The sequence below is a fragment of the Muntiacus reevesi genome, chromosome 2, assembly GCF_963930625.1.
Source record: "Muntiacus reevesi chromosome 2, mMunRee1.1, whole genome shotgun sequence".
In the NCBI taxonomy this organism is placed as follows: domain Eukaryota; kingdom Metazoa; phylum Chordata; class Mammalia; order Artiodactyla; family Cervidae; genus Muntiacus; species Muntiacus reevesi.
This window is the reverse complement of record NC_089250.1, coordinates 161,025,390-161,044,008: the sequence shown is the minus strand read 5'-3', so window position 1 is coordinate 161,044,008 and position 18,619 is coordinate 161,025,390. Positions and strand designations below refer to the sequence as shown.

Sequence of the window (18,619 nt, the reverse complement as noted above, 5' to 3'; positions counted from 1 at the left end):
CCTGGGGGCCAGGGGTTTCCGTCTGCCCCTCTGGAGTCACTGCCCACCCTGCTTCGGGACAGAGGAGAGTGAGGCGGGGAGCACCCTGCCAGTTCCCTCCCTGCCGGGCGCCCAGGCTCCGGGATCCTCCTTCTGAAAGCCCAGCTCCTGCAGCCGCCCTCTCCCGCTCCTTCCTCTATGGGCCCTGTCCCTGCAGAGCTGGAGGTGGGAAGGCTCAGACGTACCTGCGTACATAGGCCAGGTCCAACAACTGCCCTTCATTAAATTCCACTTCTTTCACACGTGAGCGAGCCATCCATCTCTGGCCAGGCCCCTCACTGATGCTTCAAAAATCCTTCAGAAGACTGGCATCGCCTGCCCCTTTCCATCCCCCCAGCTAGAATGAAGAAGCTCTACAAACAGGGGTGTCCCCGCGCCAGGGTCCCAGGATCAGACGGGCCTGGTCAGCCTGTGTCCACCGGGGCAGGCAGAGTCTTCTCAGATGTCTGGTCGTCACGTGAGAAGACCAGTCGGGCCTGGGTCAGGAAGGGGCCCCCTGGCCCAGGGTCAATGGGGCGGGCTCAGAGAAAGAAGGGAAGGAGGAGAGGACCCCTGGCCACGTGGGGTACAAACTGAGGGTGACAGGAGGGATCCCAAGGTGGGGCGGCGCCATAGCCACCAAGTTTGGCAGAGATGAGCTCGGAAAAGTCAGAGGAAAGGGTTCTGACCCTCTTGTGGGGTGGGGTGGGGGCCGGGGGTGGTTGGCTGACGTGTCTGAGTCCCGCGGCGGAGGGCCTGTGCTGTCGCCTCCTGCCCGCCAGCCATTCTCCCAGGAGCTCAGCCCTCAGCGGCTCTCTGCCACCCCTTCACCGCGCCTCCTCCGCCCCCAGCGCCCCGCATTCTTCCCCTGTCCTCACTCCCCACAGGGCTCATAAGGCCATCATGCAAAGGGCTCTCCCCGCTACTCTTTCAATTCTAAGTGACCAGAATCTCAACCTAGTCTGAATCAGGTGCAACTAGAATCTCTGGGTTCCTGAGCTCCAAGGATGGGGTAACCATCCATTGGGGTAACCAATGTGTGGGGAAAATGGAAATGCAGCCTGGCCCAGAGCAACAGAGCCAGGGACGTGAGCACCTGTGGGACCTACTCACAGTGTGTGTGTGTGTGTATGTGTCTGTGTGTGTGTCTGTGTGTGTCTGTGTCTGTGTGTGTCTGTGTGTCCATGTGTGTGTGTGTCTGTGTCTGTGTGTGTACGTGTGTCTGTGTATGTGTCTGTGTCTCTGTGTGTGTTGGCCTCACTCTCCCTCGGTGCTGCCTGACTTGCTCCAGTGGCAGGAGACATGGTGGCCAGGTTTTTTATTCTAAGCCTTCTCTACCAGAGAAGGAATTCCCCTCAAGTCGATAAACCCCAGGAAAAGGACTCGCTGACCTGCATTGGCTCACAGGCTCATCCCTATTCCCATCAACTGTGGTCTTCAGGTAACATCACTAAGAACAGGGCAGGTTCTGGAAGAGCCATGTTATTTGGGAGTACGGGTAGGGCACCGAGGAGACAGGACAATCCCACAGATGTCCAAAAGATGAACCCACTTTGTTGTTATTCAGTTGCTAAGTTGTGTCTGGTTCTTTGAGAACCTATGGACTGCAGCATGCCTGGCTTCCCTGTCCTTCACCATCTCCCTGAGTTTGCTCAAACTCACATCGATCGAGTCGGTGATGCGATCCAACCATCTCATCTTCTGTCATCCCCTTCTCCTGCCTTCAATCTTTCCCAGCATCAAGGTCTTTTCCAATGAGTCATCTCTTTGCATCAGGTGGTCATTCAGGACTGATTTCCTTTAGGATTGACTCTTGATCCCCTTGCAGTCCAAGGGACTCCAAAGAGCCTTCTCCAGCACCACAGTTCAAAAGCATCAATTCTTCAATGCTCAGCCTTCTTTATGGCCCAGCTCTCACATCCATACATGACTACTGGAAAAACCACAGCATCGACTATGGTTTTTTTCTTTTAAGTGGTACATTTTCAAGATGACCCTGCTCCCAGGGTCTAGCTTCACCAACTGCTCTGTGGGTCTCTACATCTATCTGAAGGATAATTACCACTGTCCCCCTCACTCTTTTGGGCGATCACAGCGGTGATAGAAGGACAAAAACAAATACTGGGTATGATTGGAAAATAAGAGAAGCAGAATACTTAGTTCCCCTGGTGAGGCATTTCAAATCATTTTACAACAAAATTTCAGGATAACCAGACATATCTGAAACCAAGTGATGGCCTATTAATTTCAAGTGATTTTCCATAGTTCTGAGCTAATGAATATCTTGGAATGACTTCCAACATTTCCTGATGTGAACTTCCATCTGTTGTAACCTCATATCTACAGTTGCCAGCCTTTAAGATGGAGATTCTAATAATCCTTGCCTCTTGCTGTTCATCTTCTTGAGAAGGCTCTTTCCAAAGCAAATAGGACCAACCTATATAACTACTGAGATGCCAGATGTATGACAACATGGAAGCTCTGAGACCAGGTTACAAAAGACATTACAGGATTTCTGCTTGTCAGTGTATAGGGGATCTGGGTTTGATCCCTGGTCCTGGAAGATCCCACATGCTGCAGAACAACTATGCCTGTGGGCCATAACTACTGAGCCTGAACTCTAGAGCCCGTGAGCTGCAACTACTGAGCCTCTGTGCTGCAACTACTGAAGCCTACATGCCTAGAGTCTGAGCTCCAGTACAAGAGAAGCCTCCACAATGAGAAGCCGGTGTACCGCAACGAAGAGTAATCCCCTCTCGCCACAGCTGGAGAAGGCCCTCATGCAGCAATGAAGAGCCAGCACAGACGAAAAAGCAGAGACTGCAGCTTCTACCATGCTCGCTCCAGGGAAAGCCAGTCCTCTTATGAGGACACTCGAGCAATCCATGGAGAGGCTCACATGGAAGACAACTGAGGCCTCCAGCCAATAGCAAGCACCAACCTGCCAGCACATGTTTCCATGTGCACAAGCCTGGAAACAGATCAAGCCTTCAGAAGACTTGCAGTCCCAGCCAACATTCTGACGTAACCTTTAAAAAGACCTTGAGCCAGTAGCACCTCGGTCAACCATTCCCACACCCTTGACCCACAGAAACTATGAGATAATACATGCCTGTTGTTGTTTCAAGCTGTTAAGTTTTAGGTAATTTCTTTCCCAGTGACAGATAATGAATACTTGACAGGCATCTGAACTTGTAGTTCATTAAAAAATGCACTTTGTTGCTTTTTCAATCTTCTGTTTAATTGGAAAGCAAGCTCCATACGGGCAGGAACTTCCTTCTCCTGCTCACTCCATAGTCTCCAGCTGCTAGAACAGAGTGGGATATGTTGAAAACATCTCATAAATGTGTGTTGAGTATGGTTGTGCATGCATGCTTAGCCACTTCAGTTGTGTCTAACTCTTTGTGACCCCATGGACTGTAGCCCTCCAGGCTCCTCTGTCCATGGAATTCTCCAGGCAAGAATACTGGAGTGGGTTGCCTCCAGGGGATTTTCCCTACCCAGGAATTGAACCTGCATTTCCTATGTGTCCTGCATTGGCAGGCAGGTTGTTTACCATTAATGCCACCTAGGAAGCCCAAATATGGTTGAGTATCTGCTAAACCTCCCCTAACCCCAAAGAGCAGAGACCTGAAAACTTTAAGTCCCACCTAAGCTTGGGGACTAGAGGGTTTCAAATGAGGTGGAATGCCATCAAGGCTCCCAGAAAACAATTTAGAGAAGTGTGTCAGTCTCTAAGAGGTCCATGGCGAGACCCTACTGGCCTTGAAGCCAAATCAACTCAAAGCCTTGACTTGGGTCACTGAATCCATTTCTCTGTGGGAGGGTGATGGGGGAGTCCTTCTCAGGCTCCTAGAAGCCGCTCAGTAACTAAGACTAAGGGCCAAATCATCCCTGTGTCTGATGAATGACGCACAAACAGTTCCACTGACCCAGATCACCCAGGCCCCATGTTAAAACAGCCCATGTCTTCTGCTCAACCTGAGAATCTCAGACGTTCAGACTGTGCAGGCAAGCAGTCTTTCCTGGGGGACGATGTCAGAGCCGACAAGGATGGGTTATTTTTCATTGAACTCCACTTGGTAGAAATTCAGCCTAGAGGTGGCGAACACTGTGGATGGCCCCGGCTGCCAGGAGCACCGGAGGGGCGTGCTCCCCCAATGACACCACCTCCCTCCTCAGAGTTCCAGTCAGGATGGAAGGAAAAAAAAAGGTATTTCAGACGAGCGTTGCGCCAGCCCTGGAAAACTCAATAAAGTCTTCATGCGTAAAAGAGGTGTGCCAAAGGCTGGTCATTTGACGTCAGGATGGGCGATGAAAGGTTCTGCTAATTCGCAGAGATGCAGACACAAATCCGAGGGGATGGAGGAGCCTCTCGTGAGTGGCGGTGTCATTAAGGTGAATGTAAAGAGCATGTGTCGCATCCACATAGGGAGCCAGACTCGCATTTCCTTTCCAAAAGAGAGCTCTTGGTACAGGCCCAGCAACACAGAACATCTGCACGACCAGAATGAAAACAGGCATCCATTGGATTTTTCCCCCGTCTTCTTCTCAAGCTGACTGTAAGAGTCTAACAGGACACGTGGCTGGAAAATTCCACTGGCTCCTGGGTTTAGCCTTGCCCTGCTCTGCCTCATCAACTCTCCAGACAGGTCCCAAAGCTGCTGATGCCTCATCTTTTCCAAATGGGGAGGAGCCTTGGTCCCAGGCTCACACTTGGTCCTCAGCTGCTCCATCCACGTTCATCTCCTTGGTGAGCACATCTAGTCCGTGGCTATGCGTGCCAGCTATAGGTTGGTACTCCCAGTTTGCTATTTCCAGCCCAGGCCTTTTTCACAAACTCCAGATTCTAACACCCACCACCCCTCCCACATCTCTGCTGGGCTGTCTGGTAGACATTGGAAACTGTGTCCAAAATGAAGCTCCTGACCTTCCCCCAGACAAGCCTTCCACAGCCTTACCATCACTCCATCTTTCCACTGGTTCAGGTCAACATTTGGAAGTCATCCCCAACTCTTGTCTCTCACCCCCAGGGCATCAAAAAATACTGTTAACTCTGGTTCAGAACATCCTCCAATCCTACTGCATGTCAACCACCAGCTCTCACCCATCAGTGCTCCCCACTCTGACCCTGGCCCACTATAGCCTCTTCCCAACACAGAAGCCAGAGGGAAACTTTCAAAACCAAAATCGGGAATTCTCTGGCAGTCCAGTGGTTAGGACTCTGCGCTCTCACTTCCAAGGGCCTGGGTTCAATCCCTGGTCAGGGAACTAGGAGTCCACAAGCTGCATGGTGTGGACAAAAATTTAAAAAATAAAGTAAAAACCTAAATCAGACCATGACACTGTTCTGCTCAAAAACTCTCCAGTGCCCCACCCTGCCCGCTGACATCAAAATCAAAATTCTCTAATGGTACAAGGTCTTGCACGATTGTCACTTCACTAGATCCTTCGGCCCTTGCTCCCTCTACTCCAGACACGGACACCAGATCCCAGTGGGTCTTGAGCATCACCTACCTGACAGGTGCGGCGCTATGAGCATCCAGGTATGATGAGCTATCCAGTTAGTGGAGGAGGCAGACAGACAAAGCATGACTGGCTACATACCTGGCACCTGTGACATGCCAGACACTGCCTTGAGCAGTACAAACACATTCAGTCCCTCCTTAACACATCTGCCACCATAAGGTACAACTATGTCCCCTTTTACAGATAAAAACATGGGGCACAGAGGGGTCAGACACCTGCCCGCAGTCTCCCCAGCAGCTGAGGGGGTGCCAGCATGGCACCGTGGTCTGTCTTGGGGCCGGCTCTCTCACGATGCACCATTCTGCCAGCACCGAGCACTAATGAGGCTCAGATGTGTGTCAAAGCAGCACCTCGAGCAGAGGGCACTCGGGAAGAGAGAGGGCGGACAGGGGAGGTTTCTGAGGGCAGAGCACAGGGGACGAGCCGGCATTCACCAGGCAGAGGTCCCGGGAGGCCTTTCAGGTGGTGAGAGGAGGGAGGCAGGGCCGAGAGGCTTCAACCAGCGTGGCAAGTCAGAGCCGCCAGAAGCAGGTCGGGGGGCAGAACGCAGGTCTCAAGAAAGACCCAGGGAAGGCTGTGCATGAAAGATAGGGGCCTGTTGGTGGAAGGTCTAGTAAGTCAGCCTCAAAATGTGTAATTTGTCCTAGATGTCAATGTCTCCCAGCCCTGAACATTTGCAGAGTACTGTCCTGGGCTGTGCTGTGCTACGTCGCTTCAGCTGTGTTCGACTCTTTGAAACTCTATGGACTATACCCCGCCAGGCTCCTCTGTTCATGGGAGTCTCCAGGCAAGAATACTGGAGTGGGTTGCCATGCCCTCCTCCAGGGGATCTTCTCCACCCGGGGATCCACATCTCTTACATCTCCTGGCTTGGCAAGTGGGTTCTTAACCACTAGCACCACCTGGGAAGCCCAAGTACTGTCCTAGGAGATGTGAAAATTACCATTGCCCACTACCTCCTTCATGGATCATTGCCGTGTTGTGGCAAAGGGGCTTGGGTAACTCAATGAAGCTATGAGCCATGCCATGCAGGGCCACCCACGATGGATGGGTCACAATGTAGAGCTCTGATAAAACATGGTCCACTGGAGGGGTGAATGGCAAACCACTCCAGTATTCTTGCCAGGAGAACCCCATGAACTCTATGCAAACTCCAGGAGATAGTGAAGGACAGAGGAGCCTGGTCTGCTGTAGTCCAAAGAGTTGCAAAGAGTTAGACGCAACTGGCAACTGAACAAAAATAACAAATGTCTGCTACAAACAATGGCCCATTCAAACAATGGTAGATAACAAGCACCCCTAAGTGCCAACCTATAGACTCCAAGTACCATTTTCCAGGAAAAGAAACCAGGGCTCCTTGGAGAAATGATGAACTCTAGGTGTAGGGCAGGAAACATACAAGATGAGCCCAAAGCATCACATCAGATAGCATGGGGGCTACCAGCAGCCACTGGGGTCCTCTCAAGGGCTCAGAAGCCAACCTGAGGGGCTCCCACAGGCCAACAATGAAACCATGGAGCACCACTGCTCCACACTGCCCCACATTTAAGTCCATACATTAAAACTCTGATTACTACTGTTGGAGGATGCCAGTGAACCAATTAGGTACTTTGAAAACACATAAATACAAGAAAAGAATCAAGCACTCCCTATATGAACTTTACTATGAGGTAACCAAACAATAGAGAGGGGAATACCAGACCACCTCACCTGCTTCCTGAGAAATCTGTATGCAGGTCAAGAAGCAACAGTTAGAACTGGACATGGGACAACAGACTGGTTCCAAACTGGGAAAGGAGTACGTCAAGGTTGTATATTGTCACTCTGCTTATTTAACTTATATGCAGAGTACATCACGTAAAATGCCAGGCTGGATGAATCACAAGCTTGAATCAAGATTTCCAGGAGAAATATAATAACCTCAGATACTCAGATGACACCACCCTTAGGCAGAAAGCAAAGAAGAATTAAAGAGCCTCTTGATGAAAGTAAAAGAGGACAGCGAAAAAATTGGCTTAAAACTCAACATTCAGAAAACTGAGATCATGGCACCCAGTCCCATCATTTCAGAGCAAATAGATGGGAAAACAGTGGAAACAGTGAGACTTTATTTTTGGGGACTCCAAAATCACTGCAGGTGGTGACTGCAGCCATGAAATTAAAAGACGCTTGCTCCTTGGAAGAAAAGTTATGACCAACCTAGACAGCATATTAAAAAGCAGAGATATTACTTTACCAACAAAGGTCCATCTAGTCAAGGCTATGGTCTTTCCAGTGGACATGTATGGATGTGAGAGTTGGACTATAACGAAAGCCAAGCACTGAAGAATTGATGCTTTTGAACTGTGGTGTTGGAGAAGACTTTTGAGAGTCCCCTGGACAGCAAGGAGATCCAACCAGTCCATCCTAAAGGAGATCAGTCTTGAATATTCATTGGAAGGACTGATGCTGACACTGAACCTCCAATACTTTGGCCACCTGATGCGAAGAACCGACTCATTGGAAAAGACCCTGATGCTGGGAAAGACTGAAGGCAGGAGGAGAAGGGGACGACAGAGGATGAGACGGTTGGGTGGCATCACCGACTTGATGGACATGAGTGTGAGCAAGCTCTGGGAGTTGGTGATGGACAGGGAAGCCTGGTGTCCTGCAGTCCATGGGGTTGCAAAGAGTCAGACACGACTGAGCGACTAAACTGAACTGACTGAACCAAACAGTAACTGAAAGGAAGTATTTTTCAGTGAGCAAAGGAAGAAGGAATGATAGACTTAGAATGTTGCCATGTCACAACCCTTAATTAATCAATAGATTTGGATATTGAATATCGATGGCTACTGCCATCTCAAAAAGACACCAGATATTATAAGCTGCCTAGCAGAAGAGCATGAAACCACTTATGAAGTCAGCCCCCAACCACTGCCAGATTGAAATTGAATCTGACCAAATTTCTGAAGTCAATGAGCCACTTACAAGAAATACAGAGGAACCTATTAAATAACACACAGGGGTGAGAACACAACACTCAGACCACAGGATGCCCTTGGAGGTGGTCATGAACTGTGAAGAGATGCATTTGCAAAAAGCATGAGAAAATTAGAAATTTGAACACTGACGAATATTTGATGATAGTAAAGAATTATTACTTTTTAGCTGTGCTAATGGTACTGTGGTTTTTTTGGCTAAAGAGCCCTCATCATTTAGTGACACATACTGACATGTTCATGGATGAAATGACATAAATGAGATCAGCTGCAAAACGCTACAGGGTGTGGGGTGTGGGGAGGATGTGGGTGAAACAAGATTGGCCTTGAGTCTGTAACTGTTGAAGCGGCTGAAGGGTGCATGGGGGTTCATTATACTATTCTGTAGACTTTTACTTTTTATAGCTTGAAATTTTCCATAATAAAAAGTTATGAAAATACTTGGCCCCATCCCCAGAGATTCAAATTAATGAGTCTGGGCTTCAGCTCAGGCATTGGTTATTTTTTTAAGGCTCCCCAGGTGTTTCTACTGCCTAGTTGAGGTTGGGAACTATTGCAATCACTGGCATGGAGACCAAGACAGAGGCTGTGGAGAGGAGGGAGCTGGGCCGGGAGATGTCAAGGGGCCAGGCACATGGTCCTTGATCTGGTTGGTAAAGAATGATGACAGCGAGTGGTCAAGGACAATGCAAAGATTTCATGTGCGGGTGATGGTCACTGGAATAGGGAAAGTGTCAGGGCTAGTAGTATGGGGAGGGGGAAGGTGCTGAGTTAGTTTTAGGTGTTGACTTTGAGGGGCCCATGTGACTGTCAGTGAGATGTTCAGTGGACAGTTTGACCAGTGGGTCTAGAGAGCCACACCAAAACCCTAAAGCAGACACAGAAACTTGGGCCCCATCATGCTGTCCCCCAAACCAAGCCAGAGGTCAGGATGACTGCAGCCAATGATGGCATTAGGGCCTCTAGGAAACAACAGCACCTCCACCCCCTGCCTTGGAAAGGGGGGCCCAGATGACCCCATTCCTTTCACAACTGACCATGATTCATCCTTCATCTCCCCACTCCTTGTTCACTTTCCTTGGATAGACCCCCTAGGCCCAGGGTGAGGCGTCCTAACCTCCTGAGCAAGTGCCAAGAAACTCCTGCACGTTCTTATGTCCTGTTCTAAAAACTCATGCAGATCAATCAACATTTTTTTTTTTAACTGAAGTATGGGTGATTTACAATGTTTCAGTGAAGAGAAATGATTCAGTTATATATATACACACACATACATATTCTTTTTCAGATTCTTTTCAATTATAGGTTATATGTGCTATATAGTAGGTAGTAGGTCTTTGTTGTTTATCTATTTTATATACAGTAGTATGTATCTGATAATACCAAATTCCCAGTTTATTCCTGGTCACTGGAACAAGGATCATGTCAGGGTTGGTAGTCTGGGGGCCTTGGGGAAAGATGCTGGTGGTGGTGTAGTCGCTAAGTTGTGTCTGACCCTTTTGCGATCCCATAGACTGTAGCCTGCCAGGCTCCTCTGTCCATGGGATTTTTCAGGCAAGAATACTGGAGTGGGGTGACATTTCCTTCTCCAAGGGATCTTCCCAAGCCAAGGATCGAGCCCCCATCTCCTGCATTGCAGGTGATTCTTTACCGACTGAGCCACCAGAGAAGAAACTATATACAGTAGTGTGTATTTGTTAATCCCAAATTCCTAATTTATCCCTTCCCTGCCTTTCCCCTTTGATAATCATTAAGTTTGTTTTCTATGTCCATGAGTATATTTGTGTTTTGTAAATAAGTTCATTCATATCTTTTTTTTAAGATTCTACATATAAGTTATATTATATGGTATTTGTCTTTCTGACTTTCTTCACTTATCATGATAATCTCTAGGTCCATCCCTGTAGCTGCAAATGGCATTACTGCATTCTTTTTAATAGTTATTATAGCATTTGTTGAACAAATGGATGACCAGTACATCTGAAGGAAGACCCCATGGTGTCAGTCATGTCTGGGTATGCCAGCAGACAGTGCAGCCAGCAGCTGACAGATCGTCTTGAAATGGCCAACACATGTTCCTCCCACAAATATTGAGTGCTGTATGGGCCAGGTATAATGCCAGGCAGGAGTGAACTGCAAGGCCAGGGTCCTGGCCCCAGGGAACTTGCGTTCTAGTGAAGAAGCAGATGGTACACAAGTGTACAAACAAACATACCAGGTGATGACCTGGAGACAAGTCTGCATTCTCAAAGTCTACACTGGCAGTTTCTTAAGCGACAAGTTTATTCTTCATCCATCTAAGTCACAAGGTCTTTATTTTTTCCCTTGGACGAAAACCATCACTGATCACAGAGGACCAAAAGCTCCCCACTCAGGAGCAGGCACTTACCACTGAGTCCAGGAACTGAATGTAAGACTCCAGCCCAGGTCTGGTTTCGCAGAATTGCCGGAAAAGCAGCCTCCCGATTGGCTGTTTGTCACATAAACTGCAGTAATCTCGGTCTGGAGAAAAGAAAAGAAGAATGCGGTGAGACCCAGACAGGGCCAGGCAGAGCCATCAACCCGCATCTGGATCCTCATCCCAGATGGATGCAGCAAGGTGACTGGCAAACTCTCAGGACCCCTTACTCATCTCCAGGCTCTGCAGACTCAGAGGGACAAGGTCAGGGTAGAAAAAGGGGCGAGTTAATACCCTGTCTCTACTCTCCAGTCCACTCCCTGTTCAATGCCCTGAATTCTGTGTGAAGATGCTAGCACTTCCTGGCACTATGACTGTGTCCCTAGCTGGCTGGTTAGCATGTCACATTCCTTGGTTACAGTGACTGGATAAGGGAGCCGAGCATGCAAACCAAGCCACTAAAATCCGCATGAACCACAGATGTTGCCTGGGCACGCTAAGCCAGGGTGCTCTCTCTTCCCCTGGTGCTGGGGTAAGGGTGTGAGGCCAGGGTCTGCTGCAGAGATCTTGATACTGCGTAACAAGCTGCTGTGAGGATGACGTTCACATGCAGAGGAGGTCAGAGCTGGGAAAATTATGAGTGGGTGCTCTGGTGAAGTCATGAATCTGGATCACACTATGCCTGCAACCTGCAGCCCAAACCACATCTGAAAAGCTTATTTATGAGCATTGTTTAGGACAATTTGAAAAACTTTTAAAATGACTTATAATTCAAAACATACTAATGAACGCAGTAAAAAAATTGTATTTGCCCTATTGAAGCAAAGCCCAGTCTTAAAGTGCTTCACATTATGAAAACCCTGCATTTTCCAGCTAAGGAGCTAGAGGCACAGAGGCAGGAAGTGACTAGTCCTCAGCTACTGAGTAGCCAAGAGAATTCTGAAGAAGAAAGACAGAGTAAGAATCAAAGCCAGAGGCCTGGAGACCAGGGTTCTAGTCAGTGACTTGCTATGTGACTCCAAGCAACATATCTGCCCTCTCTGGGCTCTTGTCTTTCTCTGTAAAATGAAGATGCGCGTTGGAGGAGGGATGGGAGGGCCCCTTCTGGCTTTCTGCAATGACTCTGCAAGAGGCTTTCTCTGGCCAGAAAGATGCTCCAAGGTCTTGCTGAGACACCTTGCCTTGGATCCCCTAGAGCACTGAAAATGAGCCCCTTGATTCTGCAGCAGCACCAGGAAAAGTCAGATGACTTTGTGGGGAAACCAGGAAGAGGGTGAGGGAGACCTGCTTAGGAGAGCTATCCAGAAGACAGGAAAGACTAGATCCTTGTAGAGTGTAGAGGAGGAACCAGGACACTCACCCCTTTAGAGGGGGTTTCCCTGGTGATATGAAACACAAGAAGATGGGAAGAAAACCACCACGCCCACTCACTTTCACACCCAGAGTTTATCCACAGGAGGTACAGCCCTTACTTGTAGGGAGATTGGTGGCTGTGAGCAAGGGCTCTGAGGCTAAGCCCAGGTTCAAATCCCAGCCTCACTATTCACTGCCTGTGTGCCCTGGGGCAGATGACCTGATACTTTATCTCTTAGTTTCCTCATCTGTAAACTGGGAACGATAATTGCACCTATCTGCTAGGACCAGTGGAGAAGGCACAGTGGAGAAGCCACTCCAGTACTCTTGCCTGGAAAATCCCATGGACAGAGGAGCCTGGTAGGCTGCAGTCCATGAGGTCGCTAATGGTGGGACCCGACTGAGCGACTTCACTTTCACTTTTCACTTTCATGCGCTGGAAAAGGAAATGGCAACCCACTCCAGTGCTCTTGCCTGGAGAATCCCAGGGACGGGGGAGCCTGGTGGGCTGCCATCTATGGGGTCGCACAGAGTCAGACACGACTGAAGTGACTTAGCAGCAGCAGTTAGGACCAGCATGAGGATTAAATAAGACAATGATGAAAAAAGCCTCAGACTAGAGCCCGGAACATAGGAATTGGTTAATACACCCCATGTGTTATAATGATGGAAGTGCAGTTTGGGGTCTGTTCTCTTCCCATCCTTTGTGGAACCTCCTCCCCAGAGTCTGTAAAATTCCAGCCCATGGTTCTAAGGGAACAATTCCTCCCAAGCTTCAGGGAGGGGCATGTGACTCAGTCCCAGCCAATCAGAGTCCTGTCTCATGCCACACTGATAGGTTCAGGGCACGTGACCCAGGGGGCCTTGGAAGTTCTTCCAGGGATTTTGCTAGAACTTCCAGAAAAGAAACACGTACCCCTCTGGGATGACAAGGTCTTACGACTAGTCAGTCAGGAGCCAACACAACTGTCTTTCCCACCAGACAGCAAGAGCCCATGGAGAGTGAAGCCAACATAGGAGAAAGAGTAAGAAAGAGAAGCCTAGAACTGCAAAATACCATAGGAGACCCCAAAATACCATAGGAGACCCCAAAGGCAGCTGACTGAGGCCTGCTCTCCACCTGCACCCTTATCCACCTATCGCTTAACTCAGTGGTGGCGTGTTTTTGTCTGCTGGCTCAGGAAGATCCCTTGGAGAAGGAAATGACAACCCATTCCAGTAATCTTGCCTGAACAGAGGAGCCTGGAGGGCTACATGGGACATGGGGTCACGAAAGAGTCAGACACGGCTTAGCAACTAAACAACCATAAACCGAAAGAGCAAGTGACCAGGGCTGGAGAGTTAATAGCCCACTCCTCCTTTCCTGCGTAAATGGCCTGGGGGCACAAACTGTTTCTGGAGGAATCCACCGGCTCTTGGGGCTTCCCTGGCGGCTCAGACAGTGAAGAATCTGCCTGCAATGCGGGGGACCTAGGTTCCATCCCTGGGTCGGGAAGATCCCCTGGAGAAGGAAATGGCGACCCATTCCAGTATCCTTGCCTGCAGAATTACATGCACAGAGAAGCCTGGCGGGCTACAGTCCATGGGGTTGCAGAGTCGGACACGACTGACACCTCCACTTCAGCTGTTCTCAGTATACCACGTGCAGAAGGCACTCACGACCTTCCCATTCTCTCTTGAGTGGATACGTTGATGAACAAAGATGAGACACCTTGCAAGGCTCCCCTGGGCCCCTCCTCAAATGGTTTGGGGGCTGAAACTAGCCTTGAATTGTTGCCTCACTCAGCCTACCTTTCCATGCACAGATGGTTTGGGAATAGTCACTCCAACAAACATTTAACCCACCTCGGACTGTGGCAGGATCGGTGGGCGTAAAGGGGTGGGGGGAATGGGACACGATCCCAGACCTCAGGGATCTTGGATTCCGTTGGAAAGGTGGAGTGTGTTTGGGTGAGCAGACAAGATCCCAAGTGACAGTAATAAAATGTCAGGTCATCATCAGCGACAGGAGGGTGACCAGTCTGGGGCCTGCACCTGTTAATGCAACACCCTACGGACATAGCCTGCCTTCTCATTGCCTCCCTCTCAGCCTGATCCCCCGAGGGGAGAAAACAAACTTTCTCATCCTTCCCCAATCAGCTCAGCTGAGCTTCCCCGGCACCAACACAGAACAAAGTAGATTACCTCATGTCAAACTCCATTTTATTCAATTATGGAAGGGAGCGCCCCCATCGCTGATGCGATTCGAGTGAGGGGCCCTCCCCATCTCTGAAAGCAATTATGAGATTTCATGCACCACACTGCGATTCCTCAAGGGTTCATCTGACAGGGTTTTCTCTCTCCATATGGTGTGTGCTGTCAGTATGGAAACAAGGATGCTGTAAACTCAAAGCACAGTAAACACCATGTGATTCCAACACAAGCTGTCAGCACCTTAGTTCTGACTGTGCCTCTCCCAGCTGTACGGAGGATCCCAGGCAAGAAAGCCATGTGCCAGGAGCCCAGGAAGAAAGAAGAGGATTAGCAAGCATCTACTGGGATGTTTCCTTAACTTGAAATAAAGATAAACGAACCTGTCCTCTGAGGAAGTGCAACCACCACTAAGATCGAAGGGCAAAGTCTGCAGTTCCTTTAGATACAGAGAAGGAGGCCACAGAACGAGGAATAGGAATCTGAGGATTGATCGAGGAGACAGGAAGAGGTGCGGATCAAAGTTCTTGATGCGTCAAGAGCAAGCCCAAGGGGCAGGTCACTTCCGGAAAGTCAGAGGAGACTGCAGTTTAAAGCACAAGTTGCTCTGTGATATCAGTACATCTTCAGAGCAGATCCTTCCTGGTCAGTTTCTGTGGAAGCTGGGCATGTTGTAGAAATGCCCATAGCCCTTCTCCCGAGGGTGTCCTAGAGGGGTTTGGTGGGGAAGATTTCCCAGCACAGAAGGGCACTCTCTGGCCTCTGAGTCTCTCTCTCAGATTGGGAGGCCCTGGGATGCTGGGCACATAGGCAGGCACACACACATACACACCAGCTCTTCTGAACATGAAAATTCTGCCTTTGGCTACATTGCTCATTGATCTTTCCCTCCAAGACAGAAAGAGCCTACTGTTATGTAAGGTATGAGGGGCATCGGGCTCCCTGACCCCAAAGTATTCACCAATCATCTCATCATTCCAACCTATTCTTTGGGGTCCTTCCTTCATTCAACAAACTCTCTTCCAAGTTTTCCTGCTTTATGATACCAGAAGGTTCCTTCAATTTTCATACACTCTTATTGAACTGAACACCTGGTAGGGGTGGATGGTTTGGATGAGTGGATGGGAGGAGACACACTTCACACCCACTGGCGGGTTAATGATCCAGGAGCAGGCTTGGGGTTAACATGTGGCCATCAGCTAAGACCAAGATTAGGGGTGTGGTCTTTGTTATGTGACATTTGACCTTGGCTGCGGTAGCGTTGGTCTGGCGGACATAGAAAACTGAAGCATATCTAGAGCATATCTGGACAGGGGGTCCAGAAAGCCCACTCTAAGCTCTGAACTTACAGTGCCCTGGGTCAAAGGGCAGACTGCACCAGGGAGGGCTGGGGCCCAGCAGCACACAGGAGGGTGGGGGGTGGGGGATGTGCTGGAAAGGCAGGCTGGGTTCAGACAGGAAAGGGCTGGACCCCAAGGCCAAGGAGACTGGAATGGATTCCTCGTCCCACTGGAGCCTCAGTGATTCTAGAGAGCACAAATGATTCAAGTGCAGTGCATGGGAAGGTGGACAAAAATGGGGAGGGAGCAGTGAGTCCGAGACATTTACGGAAGAGGTCACTGGTTTGGGAGGCATTCCCACCTGTGGTTCAAGCCCCAGCCTTTGGGCAGGGAGGGCGCAGCCAGTGCGGCTGCGATCCTGCTTTGGTGAGAAGCCGAACAGAACTGGCTTTAAGAAAACCACATGTGTCATTTGTTTCTTCAAGGGCTTGACACCTCCCAAGCATGCCCACGGCTGGCCGGGGAAGACAGGGGTGCTGCTCCATCCTGCAGCAAGCCGAGTTCCTGCCAAAGGGGCCTCAGACAGAACCACTGTCCTCTTAGCAAGTTCACAGACATTGGCCGAGCCCCTTCTGGGCACTGCATGCCGAGGACTGTTGGGGCACCTTTGAAGGAGGCTCCCTGCCCCCAGGCTTTGTCTTTGTCTGAGCAGTTTGCTTACCTGCCCCGCTGAGGCAGGACGGAGGCAAGATCACTGGTAGGGCTGGTCACTGCTCAACTGTGAGCAAAGCTGCAGGGCAGGGCTACGGGAAACGCCCCAGCTGAGGGGCACACACACAGCTCTCCTGACTTGGGGGAGTTTCAGGGGTGGTGCCCACGGGAGGGCTCACTGGAGCATGGGAACGAGAGGGACGGGGTTGCCAAAGGCAATGCCAATTGTCAAGCATAGGAGAGAGGCTGAGCGCTGGGGAAGGAGAAGGTCAAAGCCAGAGAAATAGGGCCAGAGGCTAGGAGGAGGCGCCAGGAGAAGCCACAGTGCTTGGCTAAGACAAGTGTGTTATGACAAAAATGCAGGGCTAGGTCTGCGACCACTGCAGGGAACCTTCAAGAATGGCTTAAAGTATATGGAGGTTCCTCAAAAAATGAATACGATCCAGTAATTCCACTGCTGGGTATTTATCCGAAAGAATTAAAATCAGTATTTCAAAGAGGAATTTGAATTTCCATGTTTATTTCAACAGTATTCATAAAAGCCAAGATATAGAAGTTAAAGAGGTTAAATAACTTGAGTCCCAGGAGGTATGATCAAAAGATGTCTAAATTTGGGGGCAGGATTCACGGTGGTGGTGGTGGTTTAGTTGCTAAGTCATATCCAACACATTGTGACCGCACGGACTATGGCCCATCAGCCTCCTCTGTACATGGGATTTACCAGGCTAGAATACTGGCGTCGGTTGCCATTTCCTTCTCCAGGGGATAGTCCTGACCCTGGGATTGATACTGCATTTCCTGTGTCTCCTGCACTGGCAGGCAGATTCTGTACCACTAAGCCACCAGGGAAGACTGTTGTTGTTCTTGCTGTTGTGGTTCAGTCACTCAGTCGTGTCTGACTGTTTGTGACCCCATGGACTGCAGCACACCAGACTTCCATGTCCTTCACCATCTCCTGGAGCTTGCTCAAACTCATGTTCATTGAGTTGGTAATGCCATCACACCATCTCATCCGCTGTTGTCCCCTTCTCCTCCTGCCTTCAATCTTTCCCAGCATCAGGGTCTTTTCCAAGGAGTCAGTTCTTTGCATCAGGTGGCCAAAGTACTGGAGCTTCAGTGTCAGCATCAGTCCTTCCAATGAATATTCAAGATTGAGTTCCTTTAGGACTGACTTTATCTCCTTGCAGTTCAAGAGTCTCAAGAGTCTTCTCCAACACCACAGTTCAAAAGCGTCAGTTCTTCAGTGCTCAGCTTTCTTTATGGTCCAACTCTGACATCCATACATGACTACAGAAAAAACCATAGCTTTAGCTATATGGACTTTTGTCGGCAAAGTAATGTCTCTGCTTTTTAATATGCTGTCTAGGTTTGTCATAGCTTTTCTTCCAAGGAGCAAGCATCTTTTAATTTCATGGTTGCAGTCACCATCTGCAGTGATTCTGGAGCCCAAGAAAATGAAGTCTCTCACTGTTTCCATTGTCTCCCCATCTATTTGCCATGAAGTGATGGGACTGGATCTTAGTTTTTTGAATGTTGAATTTTAAACCAGCTTTCTCACTCTCTTCTTTTACCTTCATCAAGAGGCTCTTCACTTTCTGCCATAAGGATGGTGTCATCTGCGTATCTGAAGTTACTGGTATTTCGCCCCAAAATCTTGATTCCAGCTTGTGATTCATCCAGCCCGGCATTTTGCATGATGTACTCTGCATACAAGTTAAATAAGCAGGGTGACAATGTACAGCCTTGACATACTCCTTTTCCAATTTTGAAACAGTCTATTGTTCCATGTCCAGTTCTAATTATTGCTTCTTGACCTGCATACAGGTTTCCCAGGAGGGAGGTAAGGTGGTCTGGTATTTCCGTCTCTTCAACAATTTTCCACAGTTTGTTGTGATCCACACAGTCAAACGTTTTAGCATAGTCAGTGAAGCAGAAGTAGATGTTTTTCTGGAATTCTCTTGCTTTTTCTATGATCCAATGGATGTCAGCAATTTGATCTCTGATTTCTCTGCCTTTTCTAAATCCAGCTTGAACATCTGGAGGTTCTCAGTTCATGTACTGTTGAAGCTTCACTTGGAGAATTTTGAGCATTACTTTGCTAGCGTGTGAGTTGAGTGCAATTGTGCAGTAGTGTGAACATTCTTTGGCATTGCCTTTCT

At 49.1% G+C, this 18,619-nt stretch overlaps 1 protein-coding gene across 3 annotated transcripts in view; it reads right to left on the bottom strand.

Annotated features, from left to right (window-relative positions):
• GRK5 (G protein-coupled receptor kinase 5) overlaps window positions 1-18,619 on the bottom strand; it is a 221,248-nt gene that overhangs the window by 52,771 nt on the left and 149,858 nt on the right. For all 3 annotated transcript variants that reach the window (XM_065923425.1, XM_065923424.1, XM_065923427.1), the window contains exon 3: window positions 10,918-11,030. In XM_065923425.1, coding sequence (XP_065779497.1) covers window positions 10,918-11,030 — 113 coding nt within the window. The remainder of the gene's footprint in view (window positions 1-10,917; window positions 11,031-18,619) is intronic.